General features: G+C 41.0%; 2 protein-coding genes across 2 annotated transcripts in view; one reads left to right on the top strand and one right to left on the bottom strand.

The window, feature by feature from the left end:
- Nucleotides 1-24639, top strand: part of LOC136847272 (uncharacterized) — a 38883-nt gene that overhangs the window by 3938 nt on the left and 10306 nt on the right. The window lies entirely within an intron of this gene.
- On the bottom strand, nucleotides 5332-14267 carry LOC136847269 (uncharacterized). The gene is made up of 7 exons (XM_067118795.1): nucleotides 13393-14267; nucleotides 12572-12797; nucleotides 12015-12148; nucleotides 10816-10992; nucleotides 7972-8109; nucleotides 7210-7401; nucleotides 5332-5978 (listed from the first exon to the last, which is right to left on the bottom strand). Exons 1-7 carry the CDS (start codon nucleotides 13624-13626, stop codon nucleotides 5679-5681), a joined length of 1401 nt encoding a protein of 466 aa, XP_066974896.1. The 5' UTR covers nucleotides 13627-14267; the 3' UTR covers nucleotides 5332-5678.

The following is a 24639-nucleotide window of genomic DNA, read 5'->3' as shown; positions in this document are numbered from 1 at the left end:
AGCATTCAAATGTCAGAAATGATGTGAAAATGTGTAAAACAGATATTAATTCTAAAGATTTCTCTATAATGAGACCAGCCCAAAACGAAAATGACCTCAGTATACCTGAATCCATTATTAAGAAGCGGAGGACTCCTCCGGCGCTGGACACAACAAACAACCTCCATACAATTGTTTATTGTGCTTTCCTTTCTTCCGTCATTTCTTTTGCTGGCCTCTTGCAAAAAAAAACTTAGTTTGTCTCATTACTCAGGCGATTTATGTATGTGCTGCTCCCATTCCCCCCCCGGTTTTTATTGGTTTTTCAGTTTATGTATGTATTGATGTTTTAATGTAACTTTTTGTAAGGTGGTTTTTTAATCAATGAACCCTTGAAAAATCGACGATAGTAACTAGCAACTGTCTTAAAACGTTGACATAATAATCATTGATAACAACTGTGTCTTTTCCTTTCGCCTTCAGGTATATATATTATATATAAAGATAAATATATATATATATATATATATATATATATATATATATATATATATATATATATATATATATATATATATATGTGTGTGTGTGTGTGTGTGTGTGTTTGTTTCATCAACCCCAGAAATGTAAAAACAATAATGAAGCATTTAGGCGAGGTATGTGTTAAAGAATATTGCTTAAGTTTGGATATACCGGAGTATCTGATTAGGACTTGCCGAACGATCAGCTAAAACAGTATCATTTTATTTATATAGTTTTTTTCCTATTGAGAGAAAGAGCTTCACTCAAGGTCCCCAATGAGTAAACGGAGTGACTTGCGGGCCCACGTTATAGGAAACCGTCCTTTTAGTTTCCTCTGGGATCATTCAAGTTGACCAACTTCTCGGAAATTTGAAGGTTGTGACGTCATTAGGAAAATGCTCCAGATTTGGGGAAGGACTCTCACCTCTATTCTACAGATCCCGCAGGGGGTTAGTACCGTCAGTGCACCTCATGCGGTGCACTGTAGGCATTATTCCATCTTACTTTCCACCCTCTCCTAACAATTGATTCATAGTGCAACTGCGAAGTTTCTCTTCCTGTTACACCTGTCAAACCTTTTACTGTCAATTTTCCTTTCTGCGTTGAATGACCTCATAGGTCCCAGTGCTTGGCCTTTGGCCTAAATTCTATACAGGTATTCGAGAGAGAGAGAGAGAGAGAGAGAGAGAGAGAGAGAGAGAGAGAGAGAGAGAGAGAGAGAGAGAGAAAATTCATACAAATAATTACAGTACAGTTCCAAAGAATCCAGTTAGTGCAAGTATTCTCAACTGCGGACTAGGACGAACATTATCATCGATTAATAATTATAAGCAGTTTTCTGTTTTCCTATTAATTTTTTTGTGTATGTTTTTATTGCTAGTTGCTTTTCCTCGTTTGCCAGCGGTTCCCTCTTCTGGAGCAGGTTTCCTGCTGTGTTACGTCACTCTAACGGAACTAAAAGAATGTTTCCCATTTTCTATCTGAGCGCGAGAGCTGATCCTCGTTTCAGTATTCGCTGGTGTTATGCAGTCGTACTGAGGTTCGTACGATTCATGTTGTAGCCTTTTTATTAGTTTTCTGTAAAAGAAAACTACTGAGATGGCTTTGTCTGTCCGTCCGCACTTTATTCTGTCCGCACTTTTTGCTGTCAGCCCTCAGATCTTAAAAACTAAAGATTCTAGAGGGCTGCAAATTGGTATGTTGATCATCCACCCTCCAATCATTAAACAGCAAATTGCAGCCCTCTAGCATCTCTGTTTTTTATTTTATTCAAGGTTATATTTAGCCATAATCATGCGTCTGGCAACGCTATAGGACAGACCACCACTGGGCCGTGGCTGAAAGTTTCATGGGCCGCGGCTCATACAGCATTATACGCTATACAGAAAACTCGAATGTGCAGAAGAAACTCTGGCACATATTTTACTTGTTAATTTGGTTGCCACAGTTTCTCACAATTTCATTTAATTCACACAGCTTATATTTCAAAATAGCCTATGTACTGAATCAATCTAGTCATAACTGAATTGTTCAGTAAAGCACTCACATTTGTCCAAACATACAGAAAATTTTGCATTAAACCTGTGTTTTTCGATAGTAGGCACTGATAGCAATGGCTAACTCCCTTTCATTACTTATTTGCACTTCCCCCAGCATACAAACACACATACACACACATATATATACATATATATACACACATATATATACTATATATATATATATATATTATATATATTATATATATATATATATATATATATTTACATATATACTTCTAAAAGTTACCTTTATTATAATTAAAGCATCCTCAATAGCAGGACCAGCATGTTGTTTGCTGTGTGTCAACCTCTCATTATAAAAGCATTTTCTGCTTGCAGTTCATCTTCTACTTCATCATCGAATTATTATCGTGTCCGCGCGCAGCTTAACCAGTTGCTTTCTCCGTCATATCAAGTACAGTAATTTTGATAATTATCAGATCCCCTCTTTGGCTTGACTATTGTCAAATTTTTTGCATTATTCTTCAGTCGACGACGCATACCTTTGCTAGAAACTTGAACTGTAAGCATCAGGCGCTGCTAAGGACTCAGCCTTCCTCTTTTCTTCCACTCAACGACGTGCCTGATATTCGGAGAACCTTAGTACTTCCAAGGAAAGAACGTACCAGACGTTGTGTTTACTATACCTGACGGGACTCGAAGCGTTGTACCATACGTTGACAGGTACATAGTTCATAAATGACCATACTTTATATATATATATATATATATATATATATATATATATATATATATATATATATATATATATATATATACATATATATATATATATATATATATATATATATATATATATATATATATATATATATATAATGCAATCTCCAGCAAAAGATGAGTTGACATGAAGAGACTCAGTGATATTGTACAAAAAGATTGAATTCTAGATAAAAAAATATCTTCTGTGGCAATAATCTGCTGTGCAGTAGTAGTCTATTGCGAGAAATGGAAATTTATCTCATATTCTCTCTCTTCCTTATATTTTACACAGACACACGCACACACACACGCACACACACATATAATAAAAGTGAATGTAACTATATAAACTTGTGCTCTATAGAGATCCGAACCGCTTGACCGATCTAGACGAAATTTTTCACGCGGCCCTCATTCAGGACCTACCTAGTGGGTCTTGTCCTCATTTGACCCCAGGAAGGTTTTCGCGTAGGTTTCAAAACCGTACCCCCCCATTCCACGTCCACCGTCCCCCATCGGTTCTGTATCAAAGTTTGTATTTAGGTTTAGTGGGAGTGTGCGATTAGGTTTATTAGGGTTGTATGTTTAGGTTGAGTAGGGGGTGTGTTTAGGTTTAGTGGGGGTGTGTGTTTAGGTTTAGCAGGGGTGTGTTTAGGTTTAGTGGGGGTGTGTGTTTAGGTTTAGTAGGGGTGTGTTTAGGTTTAGTAGGGGTGTGTTTAGGTTTAGTGGGGGTGTGTGTTTAGGTTTAGTAGGGGTGTGTTTAGGTTTAGTGGGGGTGTGTGTTTAGGTTTAGCAGGGGTGTGTTTAGGTTTAGTGGGGTGTGTGTTTAGGTTTAGTAGGGGGTGTGTTTAGGTTTAGTGGGGGTGTGTGTTTAGGTTTAGTGGGGGTGTGTGTTTAGGTTTAGTAGGGGTGTGTTTAGGTTTAGTGGGGGTGTGTGTTTAGGTTTAGTAGGGGTGTGTTTAGGTTTAGTGGGGGCATGTGTTTAGGTTTAGCAGGGGGCATGTTTAGGTTTAGTGTGAGGTTGCGTTTAGGTTTATTAGGGTTGTGCATTTAGGTTGAGTAGTGGGTGTGTTTAGGTTTAGTCAGGGTGTGTGTGTTTAGGTTTAGCAGGGGTGTGTTTAGGTTTAGTAGGGGCATATGTTTAGGTTTAGTGGGGGTGTATATAGGTTTAGTGGGGTGTGTGTGTTTAGATTGAGTGAGGATGTGTTTACATTTAGCAGGGGGTGTGTTTAGGTTTAGTGAGGGTGTGTTTAGGTTTAGCGAGGATGTGTTTAGGTTTAGCATGTGTTTAGGTTTAGTAGGGGGTGTGTTTTGGTTTAGTGTGGGTGTATGTATATTTAGTAGGTGGGTATGTGTGTTTAGGTTTAGTGGGTGTGTGTGCTTAGGTTTAGTGAAGATGTGTTTAGGTTTAATAGGGGGTGTGTTTAAGTTTAGCGGGGATGTGTTTAGGTTTAGTGAGGATGTGTTTAGGTGTAGCAGGGGGTGTTTTTAGGTTTAATAGGGTGTGTGAGCAGGTTTAGTGGCGGTTGTGTTTAGGTGTATTGAGGATGTGTTTAGGTTTAGCAGGGGTGTGTTTAGGTTTAGCAAGGGGGGCGTGTGTTTAGGTTTAGTGAGGGTGTTTTTAGGTTTAGTGAGGATGCATTTATATTTAGCAGGGGTGTGTTTAGGTTTAGTGAGTATGTGTTAGGCTTAGCAGAGGTGTTTTTAGGTTTAGCGGGGGGTGTGTTCTGGTGTAGTGTGGGTGTATTTAGGTTTAGTGGGTGTGTGTGTGTTTAGGTTTAGTGGGGGTGTGTGTTTAGGTTTAGTAGGGGGTGTGTTTAGGTTTAGTGGGGATGTGTATAGGTTTAGTGAGGATGTGTTTAGGTGTAGCAGGGGGTGTGTTTAGGTTTAATAGGGGGTGTGTGTAGGTTTAGTGGCTGTTGTGTTTAGGTGTATTGAGGATGTGTTTAGGTTTAGCAGGGGTGTGTTTAGGTTTATCAGGGGGTGTGTTTAGGTTTAGTGAGGGTGTTTTTAGGTTTAGTGAGTGTGTGTTTAGGTTTGGTATTGGTGTGTGTGTTTAGTTTAGTGGGGGTGCATTTAGGTTTAGTGAGGGGTGTGTTCAGGTTTAGTGGGGGTGTTTGTTTAGATTTAATTGGGGGTGCATCTATGTTTTGTGAGGGGTGTGTTTAGATTTAGTGGGGGTGTGTGTTTAGGTTTAGTGGGGTGAGTTTAGGTAAAGTGGGGTGCATTTAGGTTTAGTAATGGGTGTGTTTAGGTTTTGTGGGTGTGTGTGTTTAGGCTTAATGGGAGATGTGTTTAGGTTTAGTGGGAGGGGTGTTTATGTATAGTGGAGGATGTGTTTAGGTTTAGTGGGAATGGTGTTTAGGTTTAGTGGGAGGTGTGTTTATGTATAGTGGAGGATGTGTTTAGGTTTGGTGGGAACGGTGTTTAGGTTTAGTGGCGTCACATCAGAAACGCTGTATGCGTCAATCCAATATTTTTATCCAGAAAGATTTAGTTTCAGACTAATGTATGGATTTTAAAGCTTTAGTAGAATTTTAATATTCACTTCATTAATCCAAAAACATATAGAAATCATCTTTATTCCTTTTATTTTTGGTCACATTGGTAATACTGTGCTAGCTCTTCCTGCGAAAGACAAGCAGGGAACATTAAAAATGCTGTGCTGGGTTTTACTTTAACAGAGAGAGAGAGAGAGAGAGAGAGAGAGAGAGAGAGAGAGAGAGAGAGAGAGAGAGAGAGAGAGAGAGAGGGAGAGAGAGAGAGAAATGACTTGACAGAATTCATTAGCCATTAACGAAATCTGAATATTTACAACTTAGTGCTAAAAAGAACGCCAACGGGCGCAATGACAATACAAAAAGAACTGTAGGTGATCAAGTTTTTGCCCTGCCGTGACGGCGGAGACGATTCCTAACTCGGCTCTTTGATGCCGTACACTGGGTTAGTCAGTCCAGTTTCCTCGACGTCCTCTTCCTCAGCTTCGGCCTCGTTATTGTCGCATAATTCCTGCATCGTGGTCCTCTCCAGCCCTATCGTGTAGGGCGTTTCGCCCCTTCTGTACTCTCGTAGGTATGCTTTGTTTCTGTAGAGGAAAACTCCCGCAACCGCTACCAGAGTCACGACCAGTATGATGATCGCCAACAGGATCCATGTCGCGTTGCTTGTTTTATGTAGAGTTTGGGGCTGCGGAGAACTCATGACCACGAAGACCTGAGAAATGACGTTTCTTTTTAGTGCATTGCTCACCTAAACACCTTAAACATATTCTGTTTAGGTGGATCATCTTCTACTGATACAGGTATCCTATTCTTATGTTACTACAGCTTGTTTGCACAAATATATCTAACAGCTTATCAGGGAGATTTTTCCTTGTTTAGAAATGAATTTCATTTATGATTAACCACCTTCTATATTTTTCTGGTAAGTCTTCGTTAGAAATACTCGGGGATTCTAAAAAGTAAACTTGGAAATTGGTGAATTTTGTGGAAAACGATAATAAGATGCAAGAAGGAAAAGAAGGGATGTAAAAAAGAAAAGAGATTAGGAGACTAAAAGTATCATTTAAAGGGCAAGTTAACGCAATATGGATAACGGAAAAAATATATATCAGATTCCTTTTTGCTTAACGAGACAACACAGTAAGGTGAAGGTAGATTATACCTGTGGAAGACTGTAAGGCAGTGGTTCTCAACCTGGGGGGTGGGGGGGGGATCTCCCCCTAGGGGGCGTCAGCACTTTCCAAGGGGGGCCGAGCCTAATGAAAAATTAAAAATGCTCTAATTATATTCGTTATTCTCTTACCAAGAGTCGCTAAGAAGCAGCGTCAAGAGTATCTCAATGATTGATTCCCAAAAGGATAAAAACACCCCTTCTCTTTCAATTTTTTTCATTTTCCTTTAAATCTGGGAGGGAATTTTACTCACAGATGGAAGGGAGGGAATTCTACTCACAGATGGAAGGGGGGCTTGGAAGAAAGGATCAACTCTTTAGAGGGGGCGTGGTAAAAAAAAAGGGGTTAAGAACCACTGCAGTGGTTCAGTGAATTAAGAATGGTAAGAAGCTTAATAGATTTCAGTAACAACTTGACTGACTTTTCAAATGCAACAATATTCTCTCCCTCTCTCAGAAATTTCTCGGCGCTGTGTTAATGCGCGCTGTCGCAGTATTCGTGGTCTTAGGGAGGTATTTAAACATTCGTTTCTATCAGTTAATCAGAATGATGGTATCCTCTCAAGGAAAAACTACTGAATGTCAGGCTATATCTACATCAAAGCTAATCATTACGTAAGTTTTCATAGATAGTAGATAGAGAGATAGATAGAAATTTATTGACCACAACATATGCCGTTGCTGAATATGGTCAAACAAAAGCACATAAAACTGCACATATATAAATCTTTAGAATAAAAAAAAAATCTAAACAAGAACAGCCTGACTTTACTTGCACTTTCCCGCAGGAGGGATGAAAGGGCATGCTGGAGGAGTTGTAGGGCTGATCGTGGGGAGACTCCATGTGGACGGTGTTCTTATCCATTGAAATGTTTTTGCTCCCGCAGAGGAAACTCTTCAGACCGTCTGGTTCCAATCGATCGACCACGTTCTCTTCGAACACGGTGTTGCCCGTTGTGTTAACCTGCGAAAACCTGATATTTTGACCGAATTCACTGCATTGTCGATATATAAAAGTTTACCTCGTTACTCCTCGACTTTTATGTTTTCGTTTAAAACCCTGTCAAAGTTACGACAGCGCTACTTACTCCCAGATTAGAACTGCTCTTTTCATTTCTCTACTAATTGTCATTTAGAATTCATTGTTCAATCCTGCCCTAAAATGGAAAACTGCCCTATTGGGCTCGTGAAACACTAATACCCAAGTTACTGCAGTTTCAGAATGATTCTTCAATGCTTTCCGCGAGTATTTAGGAGGTCCCATTTGCAGTAATCTGCAAAATCAGTAGTAAGGTAAGGGAGTATCATTTTTATCAGTTTTGTAATTTTGCAGATACTGCAGTCTTCCATTTTAGGGCAGAATTGATGGTTGCAACTGCAAATATCATATTGATTATCACAACATAGAGGAAAAAAAATCACCTATTCCAATTTTCAGTCTTAAGTAACATCTCTCTCTCTCGCGCGACCGATTATGAATTAGGTTCTCTTCGTAAACAGAGTAAACTGCGCAAGCAGCCTGTAGCATAATTACCATGAGGGCGTATTTGTGCATCATTCCGAAGGCGTTCCCACGAAAAGTGACGTCGAGATTCCCTGTAACAGTGATAGCCCCTGTCTCGACATGCTTCACACGGTTCTCTGTCATCTTCCAAGTTGCTTCCGAGTCCCCCTGCGTAAAATGATACATTGAATTCTGTCTTCGTATATATGAGAAAAGTACTGAGAATTGTTAAAATGTGGTGTTCGGCATTTTGGATGTTATGATTTGCTATTTTGTTTCTTCTAGAGTAAAATTAACTAAATTTATGCTTTGCAAGGAAAGTTGTTGTATTTAAGGTTCTGCTTAAATGGTTATAAGGTTTTCGTTTATTTAGCTGCATTCACAGTTTTAATTGTAAAAATAAATATGCTGAAAATAATATATAGCATGGTTTCAAGTGTTCTTATGTTTTTTGATTCTAAAGATTTGTATGTCCATTTTGATGTACCTTGAAATTTTAATAACCATATTATGTTGTGGTCAGTAAGCTTCTATCTATCTATCTATCTATCTATCTATCTATCTATCTATCTATCTATCTATCTGTGATCAGGGTTGAGTTTGCTTTGCATTCATTTGTTACGTTTTGGTCTTGTGTATGAAATGCATTTGAAAGCAAGGCGATCATGGCTGCTGTCTATTAGCTGGACGATGAACAGAGGCTATACTTTCCTATGTGCTTTAAAATTTGCCTGTACAGTACAAGCAATCGAATTTTCTAAATTGTAAGAATCAAACAGACCATTAATATATTTTAAGCCTGACAGGTAATTAAAGCAAACTGCATGAAAATATGGCAGACCAAACAATAATATTGATTTCATTACAAGAAACAATTTCTTCTTGAATTGATTTTTAAAGGATATCAGAAGGCAGCAGGATAATATGCAAATAAGCGCATTTATATGCACCAGTGGTCCTTAACCTTTTTATTACCACGCCCCCTCTAAGAGTTGGTCCGTCTCTCCACCCCACCCCTTGCATCTATGAGTAAAATTCCCTCCCAGATTTAAAGGAAAATTAAAAAAAAGCGAAGGAGAATCGGTTTCGAGGGATAGGGAGGAAGGTAAATAATTACAAAACATGGTAAGCCCAACGAGTCTAACCAGAGTAGTAGAGTATAGGAAACTAACTTTATAAGGCGATTACTTTTGCTTTTTTTTTTTTTAATAAACTTCTGAATATTAGTTCCTCACTCTCGTTAAGAGAATAACGAATATAATTAGAGAATTTTAAATTTTTCCCTAGGGCTCGCGCCTCCCCCGGAAATTGCTGAGGGGGGCGCGCCTTCCAGGGTGAGAACCACTGACATACACAACGATCAAGAAAGTAATAATTAATCTCCAAACAAGATTAGAGGCATAATATAATATGCAAAAAGATAAAAGGCAGTTCAAGATGATGTGATGGAGAGGCGAATAAATCTCCTTGTGGGAAACAGGAGATCATAAAACTTGACAGGGAAGAGTAGCAGAGGCTATGGCTAAAGAAAAAATAAAAAGTTTGTATGCAAATTTTAAATGAAACAGTAAAGGTTAACACCACTGAGGAACAAAGGAGTATATGATCGGGGTTTCAAAAGCTAGGACACATTTATGGCGTTTATCCTTAGACAAAATCACAAAAAAGATATTATTATTATTATTATTATTATTATTATTATTATTATTATTATTATTATTATTATTATTATTATTATTATTATTATTATTATTATTGGAGTAAAAATTCACAGTTACATAATTGCAGATTTGTTTCTCCATTTGAAGACTCATGCTACAATGAGTATTTTTTAATTATTATTATTTCAGTAGATGAGACCTATTCACATTGAACAAGCACGCAGGGGCCATTGCATTAAAATTCAAACTTCCAAAGAATGCTGGTTTCAACCTCCAACTGCAGACCCCAAACTGCAGCAGTAACCGATCATGATACAGAGCCAGTGATTTTTCATGGGCCCGGGGGAGACGCGAACCCGCGACATCAAGGCACACCGGGAATCAAAACACATTGCAAAATAAAATTTTGCACTGGTGATTGTTATATATATATATATATATATATATATATATATATACATATCAGAAGAGAAAACCAAATATATATGCTTTGCAAAGTGTCAGACAGTGATTACATGCAGAGAACTAAAAATAAACAACAAAAAAAACCAAGCAGTAATAGAATGAAATAATGAGCGGAAGCAAAATTAGAAGTAAGAGTAAGTGAACAATAAAAGAAAAGGGTAGTGATGTTGAGATTGGGCTCAAAAAGCTCGGTTGATGAACACCAGTGATATGGAAAGGATAGGGACGAAGTGAAAGCATGGCTTAACTCTCCGAAAGAAGCGGAGAGATGTGTGCAATTGCAGGGAAGAATAGCAGTGTTGGATTTCGAAAAATTAAAAGATGCTTATGAAGTCGTTATGCATAGTTCAAGCATAACCAAAGAATAGACAGGCATATAATAGTAAGCCCCGAGCAGGAGACAGCTGAAGATGTCTAAATAAAAGTCGATTACACTTGGGTAACGATAACGGAATGGGAATGTGTAGGGCAAGTCGAAAAGGAAGGAATGCTTTTTATTTATGCACTGTTGATGGAAATAGATGTACTGATGAGAAGAAAAATGTTTGGGAATAGGGAGGAGCATTGAAATGTGACCTATTCATTATTATTTAGTGTGCTGAAGATGTGGCTGAAGAATCCATTAATAAGCATGCTATTATCAATGAGGAAAAAAAAGCCATAATTATGATGCGATGACTTCAAGTAGTTAGTTAGAATCATGAAAATAAAGATGAGAGGGTATATCTTCGGATGTACTTGATTTTACCTCATTTCTGAAACTGAAGGATCCGGGAGCAATACGGCCAATCGACGAATTGGAGATTGCGAATCCCTGCCATTTATCGTCAGAGGCAGCCCTTGGCAGTAAAGGAATCGACCCTCCATTAGATATGGATCCTTCTACGATTCCCACCTGGGAGTCTGTTATCTTGATGTACTTCACCTGAGGAGAGCAAATGTGACAGTGATGACGAAGACACTGCCATGACATTAGACGACTACAGTCAGGGCCGGTCTGCAAATTCCTGAGATGTATGCTAATATTGCACCAGCCCCGGCTTTTTTGCCGTGCCCCTAGGTGAGGTTAGGTTAGGTTGGGTTAGGTTAGGTTGGGTTAGATTAGTGATAGTAAGGGATTTGGGTGTGGGAAACGTAATGAGATTATTTTGAAGGAAATTCTATGGTTAGATTTGTAAGTCAGGGATCTAACTATCCTTTATCGATTATTGTGAGTCAGGCGCCTAACCAATGAATTCGGCGATACCTCCAGCTTTCCGTTGCATCTGGTGGAAGAGTGTCTGGAGTAATAATTTTGTATTGCAACGTTTAATTTCATATGAAAATGAACTAATTTTCAGAAGGTTTATGTATCTTTCCATTTCCGGTTGGCTGCACTGTTCTTGTACCAGTGGGAACTCCCGTATTTACATCTGCTAAAATGTGTTATGCTTCACGAGACATTGTCTCTATAACATTTATAACATTCACTAAGCATCATAGATCTTATTCTTTCCGTTTATGGTTTATTTTTATAATATTTATCATTCATGGCGGATAGAACTAACCGAATCGTTATCACAATACTGCCCTAAAATGGAAGACTGCAGTATCTGCAAAAATACAAAACTGAGAAAAATGGTAGATACTGCTGTTTTCCCTTGCCTTACTACTGATTTTGCAGATACTGCAAGTGGGACCCCTTAAATACTCGTGGAAGGCATTGAAAAATCATTCTGAAACTGCAGTAACTTGTGTATTAGTGTTTCACGAGCCCAATAGATGGCATATCTCAATTTCGAATATTTTGCAAATACTGCAGTTCTCTATTTTAAGGCAGAACGGTTCATGAGAAACAGAGTTCTTATTAGTTCTGAAAGTACCATAAAAACAAATGCCGCTCAGTTTACAAGGTTTATCTTGAACTAAAATTAAGGGTGATTTTTACCACGAAAAATGAAAACTTACCTTGTTTATGTTGTACAATATCTCTCGACTAATTTTATCCACCTGGCTTCCTTTAATTAGCAGACCGATGACTTTCCTGTCGCGGAAGAGTTGCTTTGGTATGGAAGGTACGTTGCACTTGATGATTCCCACACCTGCAAACATTTCCATTATCAGTGTTACAAGCATGTCTTTTGTATGGCAAATAACTGATTGAAATAACATAAACAGCGTGTAATGCCGTATGAAAATTTCAGCCGCGGCCCATGAAAATTTCAGCCACGGCCCGGTGGTGGCCTGTTTTTTTTGGTACTTATATCGGTGCCAGAAGTATGATTGTGGCTAAATCTAACCTTAAATAAGATAAAAACTACTGAGGCTAGAGGGCTGCAATTGGTATGTTTGATGATTGGTTGGTGGATGATCAACCTACCAATTTGCAGCCCTCTAGCCTCAGTAGTTTTTAAGATCTGAGGGCGGACAGAAAAAGTGCTGACGGACAGACAAAGCCGTCACAATAGTTTTCTTTTACAGAAAACTAAAACGGCATTCGATGTGAAAAAATCTGATTGACTTACCAAGATAAGTGTTGAAGACGTCAACAAAATTCCTTTGCACTTGCGGGCTTGAATCGAAAATGAGTTTGCCTCCTCTCCAAACATCCAGGACAGCCGAAGGAGCAGACTGGAGACCTCGCAGAAATCCCTCAGTAACTCTGACGCTGGTGGCGTTTCTGACCAACACTCGGGCTTGAACTAAGTTGCGCATTTGAAAGGGATAGAGATCTTCTGTTAACTCAACGTCCTGGAAAAATGTGAATCTGCATTGATTTGCACCGGAGAGTAAACGCGATGTGCTGTGTGTTAAGCACATAAAAAGCTTCGGTAACTTTGATAAATTTATCTCTTCAAGATTATTTATTTGCTTCCTGAATCGAATTCACTGATCAAACAGAGAGAAATCTACTCACTGAAATAGTGTAATAGTGCACAAAGTTATTTGGTTTAGCCTTTGGATTATTCTGATGGTATTTTGAGTTTCTTTTTATGATGATTTTTGGTCTATTTAAAGGTAAGACTGCCTAATCATGGAGTAATTCCAGAAAGATAAAAGTAACATAACTTTTCTTGAGCATATTTGGCGGCATACGGAATGTGAATGAAAGCCCATTTACATTGCATTCAGTGGTTCACTATGAAAGCTTTGAAGCTTTTTTATAAAGTGAGAAATACATGAACTAGGACACAAAGAAAGTGATCTACATTCCCCGCAAGAAACCGAGACATTATGGAGAATACATCTGAGAAAGCTCGTTTTTCACCACGAACTGAATAGACAACTTGTCAAAAAAGACATTCTAATCACACATAGGAACCCCAACCAAGACTATCTCATTTACCTCCTGGTTGCTGAAGGTGCATGAGATGGAGACCTGGGCACCACTCATCACTGTTTCCAGGTTACACTGACAGAACGAAAATTTCAGGCCGGTGGAGGCGTTCCCTGGAGGCGGACACACAGGCACTACCGCAGCCCTCGAATCCATTATCATTACCTTGATGATCAACACGTGAACCCAAAAAAAGTTTCCTTTATTCCAGCGGAATGTCCGTTTTGGCTTTATGACATTCATTTTCCTCTCCTTTAGTTGAAGGTTCCGTTGAGAATGAGGGGAATGTTGAAAAATTGTTCTCAGAGGGTAAACATTCCTCCAAGACGCCCGTTCAACATTGCACACAAGGTTCCATTACCCAGATAAAGTTTTTCGTTCCAAGGATGAATTTTTCGGAAAAAGCCTTTCAAGATGATGATATGCGTACACATGTATATGGCTTTGATGACGTTCAGGAAATCCTTATTCTATACATTGTAATCACCACTGGCGTTACAAGTGTCCGGTCAACGAAAGTTTACCCTAGAAAGAGAACACCGCCCTAATATCTATCTACAACTGTGCAGACTCATAACCACTTCATAGAATTTCTCACTGTTAACACGATTTACAAATAATACTCCGCTCTCTATAATTTGCCGTTCAGGGTCTTTTGAAGCGAAGGCGAAGGAGCGAGAGAGGGAGGGCAGCGAAGCAGAACAGAACAGGCAGTCCGGGAGAACCAACAGAGCCAGAGGCTCAAAGTCCATGGTGCAGATGTCCTGATTCCGATAGTGCCGCGACCGAAGCTGGCCACTTATCTCGCCGGCTGAGGCACAGCTCAACCCGACCAAACGAGTATTACCACATCTGTGGCACACGGCTGTGCTTAACCCTTTCCCTCACGCAAAAAACCGCATAGCTGTTCGTAATAGCAAGAAAGTGATGAAATTCCGAAAACTGATTAGGATGAGATTATGCGGAAAGAATTTTTTTTTAATTACTCCGTACGATGAGTGAGTAATTAAACTGATTAGTAGCTTAATAACGAGAAAATATGAGATTCCGAGAATCGGTTAGAATGGCATCATGGGGCAAGCCGTTTTTAAATTTTTTCGTAGCATGATTTACGAATTTAATTTACTCTTGGCTTGATGATTTCATACATAGGCGCTTAAGTTTTTAAATTTGTGTATATATATGTATGTATATATATACTGTATACATACATATATATACTATACACACACACATATATATATGTACTATATATACTGTATATATATATATATTATATATATATATATATATATATATATATATATATATATATATATATATATATATATATATATATATAGCATCGGAGGCGGAAGGTTGCTAAAGACTCAGTCAAGCATCCGAAGTGGGAGAAGGACAGACATGCAGAATTCGGATGACTTTATTATAATCGCCGACGTTTCTAGACCACAATTCAACGCCAAAAAAAAAAGACAAGCAAAATCACAAACATTGAAATGCCTCGGACAAAAAATAAAAATTGCAAATGGCAACTGTCATAAAAAGATTAAAACTGATAAAAAAGCATTGAAATACAGACGAGAAGGCACACCGGTAATTCAAGCAGAAAGGCAGTCGAGTGACACCGAAGGGCACCATTCGGTTCCGAGAAGCAAATTCCTGAGATGTCTGCTACTGTAGTACAGTATTGCACCAGTCCCGGTGTTTTTTTGGCCATGCTCCTAGGTTAAATTATGTTACATCATCTCTGGATAACAATTGGTATTTTGGGTGTGGGAAACACAATGGGATTATTTTCAAGATAATTCTATGGTTAGTTTTTAAGATATGGCGTCCCGCTTTCTTCGGGGGAAAGGTTCCGGCACTCGGTTACATCTCGGGAAAATGCTTCCGGGAACGCTCACGACGGGTACAGAGGCATGGCAGGGCGCTGGGAGTTTAACTGCGGAACGATCTGTTTCGTAAATAATGATTCCAGAACCGTTAGAATCGGTCATTCGAGACTCTACCCAATGTCTCAGAATCATCATGTTTTATTTTATGTTTATATTTAAGTATACATTGTCACGTGTGTTGGAGGATTCAAGGTTCGACAGTTTAACCCTGTTCTATTCTCACCTCCAGCACAAGCGGATGTTGCTGATGGTATATATATATATACATATATATATATACTCGTATATACACCTAGATATATTTTTACATATACACTATATATATATATATATATATATATATATATATATATATATATATATATATATATATATATATATATATATATATATATATATACAGGTATATATATTTTTATATGTTTCCTGGTGCAGGTGGATCTTATGACTCCACAATTATTACTTTACTCGAAAATGGCCTTGTAAGATACCCAGGACATATAAAACACAAACAAAAAAGAAGTACACGGAGCGGAGGGCTCTTCACTAGGGGAAGTGCGTGAAACACGTGGATATAAAAATAGTTATATTTGATAGCACACAAAGGTCAAAGGGAAAATTAACTGAAAACACGGTAAATTACTGCCATAGAAGTCCTCCTGAAGGGGGGGGGAGCTTGGGAATGCCAGGAACACGGACCAAGGATAATTCTGCTACAGGCGTCTTTCTGAAACGATATTTGGACCCACGTTTACATCTAATGCTGGAATTTGGGATTGAATTACTCGGGGTGCACTGAAGGCGCCAAGGACTCCTGAGGCGTTACTTGTGACTCAGAGGAAAGAAGCTGTGAACACGTGGGCCTGGCTTGAACCAAGGAATATCAGGGAACACAAAGTTATAGGCCCAGAGATAAATAAATGCAAAAGGGCTAAGTAATCGTGACTAGCAACTCGTTTTGGGTACATTACCACATTTGTAGGGGCATAGGGCTGACGACGTCTTCTGCCGAGAACCACGTGTGGGAGCGTGGACAAATGGTAGCCTCCCTCTCCAAGGTATTTCTTCAAGTCGTAGACTGGGGCGGAAAAGGGCGCCCTTGGGATGATGAAAAGGCCGCCGTTTAATGTCAGTCGCGTGTGGGAGACTTGCAATCCCCTTGCAGTCTTCTAAGGCCACGTGGAATGGAACACGGGGCACAAAGGGGCGGCGATGGGGCTCCACGTGGCGGCGAGCGGAAAACGGAGGGCAGGGGCAATTTCCTGCAGAAGGCGTGACTGCTCGGCTTAAACTAGCGACCGCGTGTGAGAGAGAGCTGTCCTGGCCCTGACCTTTTATTGCTTCTGGACAGGGGTAGGGTGGGGGGCGATGTCCTGACCCAGGTCGACGACACGACTATATCATAGAAAACGATTTTCTTTCCCTGTACCAAAGAAAACAGTGCAAAGCCGGATTACTGTCCCCAAACTATTATATTCTCTGAGCCCCTATACCCCGACCTTCAAAGGTTCAAACCAACCCAAAGCAGGAAAGGAGAACAGTTTCCTAGCGTATTTTGGCGCTACTCTTTACAGCTCCCCTGGCAAGATAATATTCACACCTATAAACGGGTGCGAATATTGACAACAGCAAAAATGAGCGAAGAAAACGTTCGACTTTATTCTATCTTTTGCTTTGCTACAACCTTTACTTTACTTTATTTGTAAAACTCGGATGCCACACTAATCAATAACAAACTGAAGGTTTACTTTTAGGAGCAGAGTGCAATTTAGAATATACAATAAAAGGGTGAACTTGTTTGCAAATTAATTATTGCTCAAATACTTCCTAAGTATTGTTTCTACCCATTCTTTATTCGATTTACTTTACTGGGGTAATAAGGTGCTCAAAAAGAAAATAAACAAAGAACACTTCAAAATTTCAAAATAACAACAACAAAATAAAACATACAAGGCAGAATTTAAAGGAAACAAATGTAAACCCACTGATTCCTTAATGCTATCCTGGAATTACAGGCATGCTATTAGTTGTGCCTTGAAGAGGCGGCATTCGTGACAATACATCGTAGGTATTAAATAATATCCCCTTTACCAAAATCGTAATAATAGAATTCAATTCTTCTTTTCAATCGACCTCCACGGTTCATAAGCTCGACGAGCCTAACTAATATTTCCACGAACGCTAATCTGAAGGGACAAGAACTTGACAGCTGTGAGGCAAAGAGATTATTCGCGGGTTTTAACTCGCCAACTTAAACGACGCTAAATTTTTACGTCTGCAGCTTACAACTCGGGTGTAAGCTATAAACAGACTACTCGACTTATAAATGGGAGGATAAACAAATGAAGGGAAAATGGACAGGGCTAACATTCTCCACAGGAATAACTCAACAAAAAAAAAAATGTAAATAAAAAAAGGAAACTACACAGAACAACAACGATGGATATTACTTCATACTAAAGGGCGGGCCGCACCATGGGATTAAAAAGGCAACGCTAAAATTCGTAAGGGCAGGAGTCTTGTGACTCAAGATTCGTTAAAAAAAAAGAAAAGATTAAATGCAAAAGTAAATAATATACGTAGAAAATAAAGGATAACAGAGTGAGGTATTTATGATTTACTTCTTTATCTAACTTCCGTCGCCAACAGACGACGGTCAGAGCTAACTCTCAGCCCAAGGGCGGGGGAAAGAAACCCAAAGGGCGCGACCCCTTCAGGAAGAGTTGACACGCCTGCCTTGTGCCAAAGGACGGGCGTAAGGGCGTGCCACTTCCCACTCTGTCTCTCTTACTGCTTCAAAAATGAAATAATTAGTGCATTTTAAAAGGGGAGGATATCCCATATGTTAACTGCCGCTTATGTGGTAAGTAAGGGAAAGTGTGAAGGAAAGATCGATAGAGAAGGATGAGGATAGAAATTCCAAAGGAAAGGAAGAAGATAGCAGAAGGCCTTGACATCCTCTCCTGGATGAAAGGTGCCAAGACGTTCAAAGATGAAGAAGGGGCCCTATGCCAAGTTTGCACAGGGGCCAGAAGAGCTCGGGGCTCCTTGTGGATTACCTGTGATCGCCCACACCCGTGGTAACTCCGCCGCGAACCTCTCCTCCTTGGACCGTTGTCCTTGGCCGGGGAATCGGAGGGCTCGAGGCCAAAGGGCGGCAAGGGGTGCCATCTGGGTCAGCTGCTGCGACAACTGACCCAGGAATTTTGTTCGCCATCTCGGACATTAACCGGCGCAGATCGCAGAGTTCATCGCCCAGGAAGGCGGGGCAGAATCATGACTCGCGGAAGAATCGCGGCGGGCGGCGAGAGAGGGGATGGCGGAGGGGGCGGGTCGACTTGCTTGCAGGGGTGACCAGCTCAGGCACTGACATTGGCACTGGCGCTGGTGGCGATGTGGTGGTGGTCTCGTCTGTCTGGACGGACGGAGACTGGCACTGCTCAGTGCGCCGAAGGGGCACTGGCAGAGGAGCTGAAGGCCGAGATTCTCCTGAAGGGAGATCTGGCTGAGGCCTCGGCACTGGCACGGATGCCGTGCCGGGCACTGGACTCGGATTTGGATGATTTATTGGGGAATGGGGACCCCGGAATGGTGGTGGCTTGAAATGGGACGTAAAGTCTTGGCCCAGGAGGACGTCATAGTCTCCTGGAATGTGTTTCGCTACGGCGAGACGAAGGGTCCTGGCTCTGTGGGGTCGGGTGACCCTCAGTTGGACCGTGGGAGGATCATTTAAAATCGTTAATGCCCTCAATGGTGACGAGCTTCGTCGGTCTATTATAGCTCCATAGGGAACTTTGTCCTCCTTATGAGGGAAATTTGCGCGCCAGAGTCGTCAAATGCCTTGACCTGGCGTGCTGAGTATTTACCTCGAGGAGGTGCCACATAGATGGGACCCTCGGCAGGAGGGCCTAAGGACTCGGGATTCGTTACTGCCAGGGCGACGGCGGGAGTTCCTGCCTTATTATTTCTAGGGCACTTTGCCCATGAGGAAGAGTGGCCATAAACCTTGCACGCCCGTGCAAAAGGTTTGGCTGAAATCTCTTCGCACTGCCCGGCAGAGGCGCAGGCGACTTATTAGGGGCTGTCCGGAGAGAGACGCGGGTGGTTTACTGCGGCATTGCTCTTGGCATGCCCGATCTTTTACAGAACCCGCACACGACAACGGGCTTCTGTGATTGCCATTCTTCGGCGGAGGGCACCCGAAAGGAAGGCAGGTGGAGTAATTTTGCGCTGGAGGGAGCTCTCCTGGGGTGATGAGTATCCCAGGAGTCGGCGATGCGACAGCATTCCACCAACGTCGTAGGCTCCCTCGGCGACGTGCGTGGCGAGGGCCGGAGGGTGTAGAGTAGAAAGTGCTCTATTTTTATCTGTTCGATTGCCTCGTTGAGGGTCGTAACCCCACGGACTCGAACCATTTGGCGCGGGCACGCTCGGACTGGTAGGCCCAGTCTGCCCAGGTCTGGTTGGCTTCTTTCACTTGCCCTCGCCAGCGCCTCCTCCAGCGTTCAGGGGTTATCCTGCACGCCTTTGCGATAGTCTGGCGTACGACCCCCAATTTTCCTGCTCCTCCGGCGGGAGGGCTTTGTAGGCAATCAAGGCCTTCCCCTCCAAGGAACTTGCCCAACACCAGGGAGAGTTCGGCTGCACTCAGGGGCAGGCCTTTAAAACTGTCTCGCGCTGTCGAGCCACACTCGGGCTCGGCCTCCGTCCACTTCGGCATGCAGGCGAGAGCCTGGCTGAAGGCACTCATCCCCTGGGGGGCAGGGGGAGGCGAAGGGCCACTCTGTTGCAGCATGGCGAGTTCATGGGCACGCTGCTTGTCCTTTCCTGTCTCTCTGCTGCTTCTCGTCTCTCCTGAGCCTGTCTTTCTGCTTCTCGTTCCTGCCGTGCGGCTTCTTCTCGTCTCTCCTGAGCCTGTCGTTCTGCCTGTATGGCGTCCATCCTCTCCCTGTACCCAGTCTCTTAGTTCTCTCCCGGAAAGGCCGAGTTCCTTCCTGAGGACATGAAGAACTTGAAATCCTCGCTCTGCTGAGACCGTGTCGACATTTTGCAGGCGGGAGAGGAGGACGAATTAATTTAGTAGCACACAGAATTAATTTCCCAGAGCTGTGGGAATCTTGGACACTTTTTCAAAGGACGTATGATTGGTCTCCCGATTTACCGACGAAGCGGGCTGATTGGGGACGATGAATTTAGCAATGATTGGTCTCCCTATTTACCGACGAAATGGGCTGATTGGGGACGATAAGTTAGCAATTATTGGTCTCCCGATTTACCGACGGAGCGGGCTGATTGGGGACGATGAATTAGCAATGATTGGTCTCCCGATTTACCGACGGAGCGGGCTGATTGGGGACGATGAATTAGCAATGATTGGTCTCCCGGTTTACCGACGAAGCGGGCTGATTGGGGACGATGAATTTAGCAATGATTGGTCTCCCTATGTACCGACGAAGCGGGCTGATTGGGGACGATGAATTTAGCAATGATTGGTCTCCCGATTTACCGACGAAGCGGGCTGATTGGGGACGAGGATTAGCAATGATTGGTCTCCCGATTTACCGACGAAGCGGGCTGATTGGGGACGATGAGTTAGCAATGATTGGTCTCCCGATTTACCGACGAAGCGGGCTGATTGGGGACGATGAATTTAGCAATGATTGGTCTCCCAAGGTAACGACAAACGGGCTGACTTGGGGACAAGACAGGAATGTATTGGTCTCCTGATTACCCGACAAAAGATGGGCTTACTTGGGGACTAGATTGGGATATATATTTAGGTCTCCCGAATTACCGACGAAACGGGCTCACTTGGGGACTGAATGGAAAATGAATTGGTCTCACCAACGGACCGACGACACGGATTTATTGGGGACAAGAATAGAATATATAGGCGCCCGGGAATTTCCGCACAGACGACGTCTGATCAGCGAGGGCGCTAGTTTTAATGACTTATGGGAGAAGTGTTATTCTCAAGGGCAATTAGGTGGGTGGCCATCCCACATTCACAACAGATAGGCAACACACGCAGCCGTAGTAAAAGCACAAAACAAACACACAAAAAAACAGAACAACACAGAACATATAATGTCAGACCCCCAATAATGCAAAACAATTTGGTAGAGCGAAGCAAATCAAACAAACAAATGTTTTCCTAACTGGGCCATGGAATGGACGGTCAAGGCCGTCTGCGCCAAATGAATGAACGAGCGTAAACACCGGGGACTTCCCGAACTGAGACAACGGTTGTTGACCCTTTTCGTCCTGGGCGTATAATATACGCTTTCGCTCCTATTTCTAAAACGAGAGAGAGAGAGGGTAAAAATGCGTCAGCAATGCTAATCTGACTTTTGAACACGTGGTTGACGTCGAGGTCTCGCGCCTATATCTAATGATTCGGTTTCGAAATCACTCGTTTCTACAGGAGGAATATGCGCACTATTCCTTTAATGATTTATCACCTGTATAACCTAATTGAATGGCATGCAAGCCGCGTGCAAAGGCTTCCAAAGCTAAGTTTTCGGCGATTCTCTCTCGTTTTCCTCGGACATGCGCCCTACTATAAAAAAAAAATTCCTAGGACTAGTCACGTTTTCTACAGCGTCCTACGCTAAATAAACACAGTTTACTTACGCAGAATTTCCTTGGCCTGTTGCGCTGGCTTTTCAAAGGTTTATAATCTGTCTCGTATCCAGCTTAGCTGAGCTAATTGCTGATTTTACAAATTGCAACACAAACAACAAAGGGGAAGAGGGGGGGGGATGCAATCATTACGAGAATCCTGGCAAGGTCACCATTTTTATATGTTTCCTGGTGCAGGTGGATCTTATTACTCCACAATTATTACTTTACTCGAAAATGGCCTTGTAAGATACCCAGGACATATAAAACACAAACAAAAAGAAGTACACGGAGCGGAGGGCTCTTCACTAGGGGAAGTCGTGAAACACGTGGATATAAAAATAGTTATATTTGATAGCACACAAAGGTCAAAGGGAAAATTAACTGAAAACACGGTAAATTACTGCCGTAGAAGTCCTCCCGAAGGGGAGCTTAGGAATGCCAGGAACACGGACCAAGGATAATTCTGCTACAGGCGTCTTTCTGAAACGATATTTGGACCCACGTTACATCTAATGCTGGAATTTGGGGATTGAATTACTCGGGGTGCACTGAAGGCGCCAAGGACTCCCGAGGCGTTACTTGTGACTCAGAGGAAAGAAGCTGTGAACACGTGGGCCTGGCTTGAACCAAGGAATATCAGGGAACACAAAGTTATAGGCCCAGAGATAAATAAATGCAAAGGGCTAAGTAATCGTGACTAGCAACTCGTTTTGGGTACATTACCACATTTGTAGGGCGTAGGGCTGGCGGCGTCTTCTGCCGAGAACCACGTGTGGGGCGTGGACAAATGGTAGCCTCCCTCTCCAAGGTATTTCTTCAAGTCGTAGACTGGGGCGGAAAAGGGCGCCCTTGGGATGATGAAAAGGCCGCCGTTTAATGTCAGCTCGCGTGTGGGAGACTTGCAATCCCCTTGCAGTCTTCTAAGGCCACGTGGAATGGAACACGGGGCACAAAGGGCGGCGATGGGCTCCACGTGGCGGCGAGGGAAAACGGAGGGCAGGGCAATTTCCTGCAGAAGGCGTGACTGCTCGGCTTAAACTAGCGACCGCGTGTGAGAGAGCTGTCCTGGCCCTGACCTTTTATTGCTTCTGGACAGGGGTAGGGGCGATGTCCTGACCCAGGTCGACGATTACGACTATATCATAGAAAACGATTTTCTTTCCCTGTACCAAAGAAAACAGTGCAAAGCCGGATTACTGTCCCCAAACTATTATATTCTCTGAGCCCTATACCCTGACCTTCAAAGGTTCAAACCAACCCAAAGCAGGAAAGGAGAACAGTTTCCTAGCGTATTTTGGCGCTACTCTTTTACAATATATATATTATATATATATACATATATATATATATATATATATATATATATATATATATATATATATATATATATATATATATATATATATATATATATATATATATATATATATATATATATATATATATATATATATATATATATATATATATATATATATATATATATATATATATATATATATATATTATATATATATACACACACATATATATATATATATATATATATATATATATATATATATATATATATATATATATATATATATATATATATATATATATATATAATTTATATATACACCTCAGTCGATTCATCTTTATTTTTCCTGTTTTACTTTAGTTACATATTATTTTTTGGTCTTTCTCTCCCCTCCCCTGTTATTTTCAACAATTTCCAGGGGAGGCGCGAGCCATAGGAAAAAATAAAAAAAAATCCCTAATTATATTCACTCTTCTCTTAACAAGACTGAGGAACTAATATTGAGAAGTTTATGAAAAAATGCAAACGTATCGGCTCATAAAGTTAGTTTCCTTTTAGTCTACTACTCTGGTTAGACTCGTTGGGCTTTCCATGTTTTGTATTATTTACCTCCCTCCCTATCCCTCGAAACCCCTTCTCTTTCTCTTATTTTTTTTTTTATTTCCCTTTAAATCTTGGAGGGAGTTTTACTCATAGATACAAGGGGGGCGTGGAGGAAAGGACCAACTCTTAGAGGGGGCGTGGAGGGAAGGCCCAACTCTTAGAGGGGGCGTGGTAATAAAAATGTTAAGAACCACTGCACTAATGTATCACATCCGAAGGAACGGGGATGAGCTTATTTTGCTGCATTTGCGCAGAAGTTACACATTCAGACATGCCCATAAATGTGCAACATTTAGCAGGTCGCTCTCGCGGGTACCCACGTCAAAATCAGTTCGTGGCAACTATATTTTTCTTTGCGTGGTAACCTCTCAAATTTAACGGCAACTCCATCTTTCGTATTTTGTCCCTTTTCATATCTTTGAAAGCTGTTAATAAAAAATTTATGCGTACTGTTATTTTAAAACCGCATCTAGTATCGGTAACTTCAGCTTATCTGAATGGTGTGACATGTTCTGTGCTACTCGGTAAGCATTTGAAGTCATTACACAATATCAGATTTCCAATTTGAATTCTATGCTGTTTTATTATTCTTTCTTTATATATAATTATATATTTATATATGTATATATATACATGTATACATATATAAATATTCATACATATATACATGTGTATATATATGTATATATACAGTATATATATATATATATATATATATATATATATATATATATATATATATATATATATATATATATATATATATATATATATATATATATTAAAACTCACATAGCATGCGGGGATGGTTTGAAGCTAAGCCAAATC

This window comes from Macrobrachium rosenbergii, chromosome 16 (assembly GCF_040412425.1).
Source record: "Macrobrachium rosenbergii isolate ZJJX-2024 chromosome 16, ASM4041242v1, whole genome shotgun sequence".
NCBI lineage: Eukaryota > Metazoa > Arthropoda > Malacostraca > Decapoda > Palaemonidae > Macrobrachium > Macrobrachium rosenbergii.
This window is presented reverse-complemented; position numbering and strand designations above follow the sequence as displayed.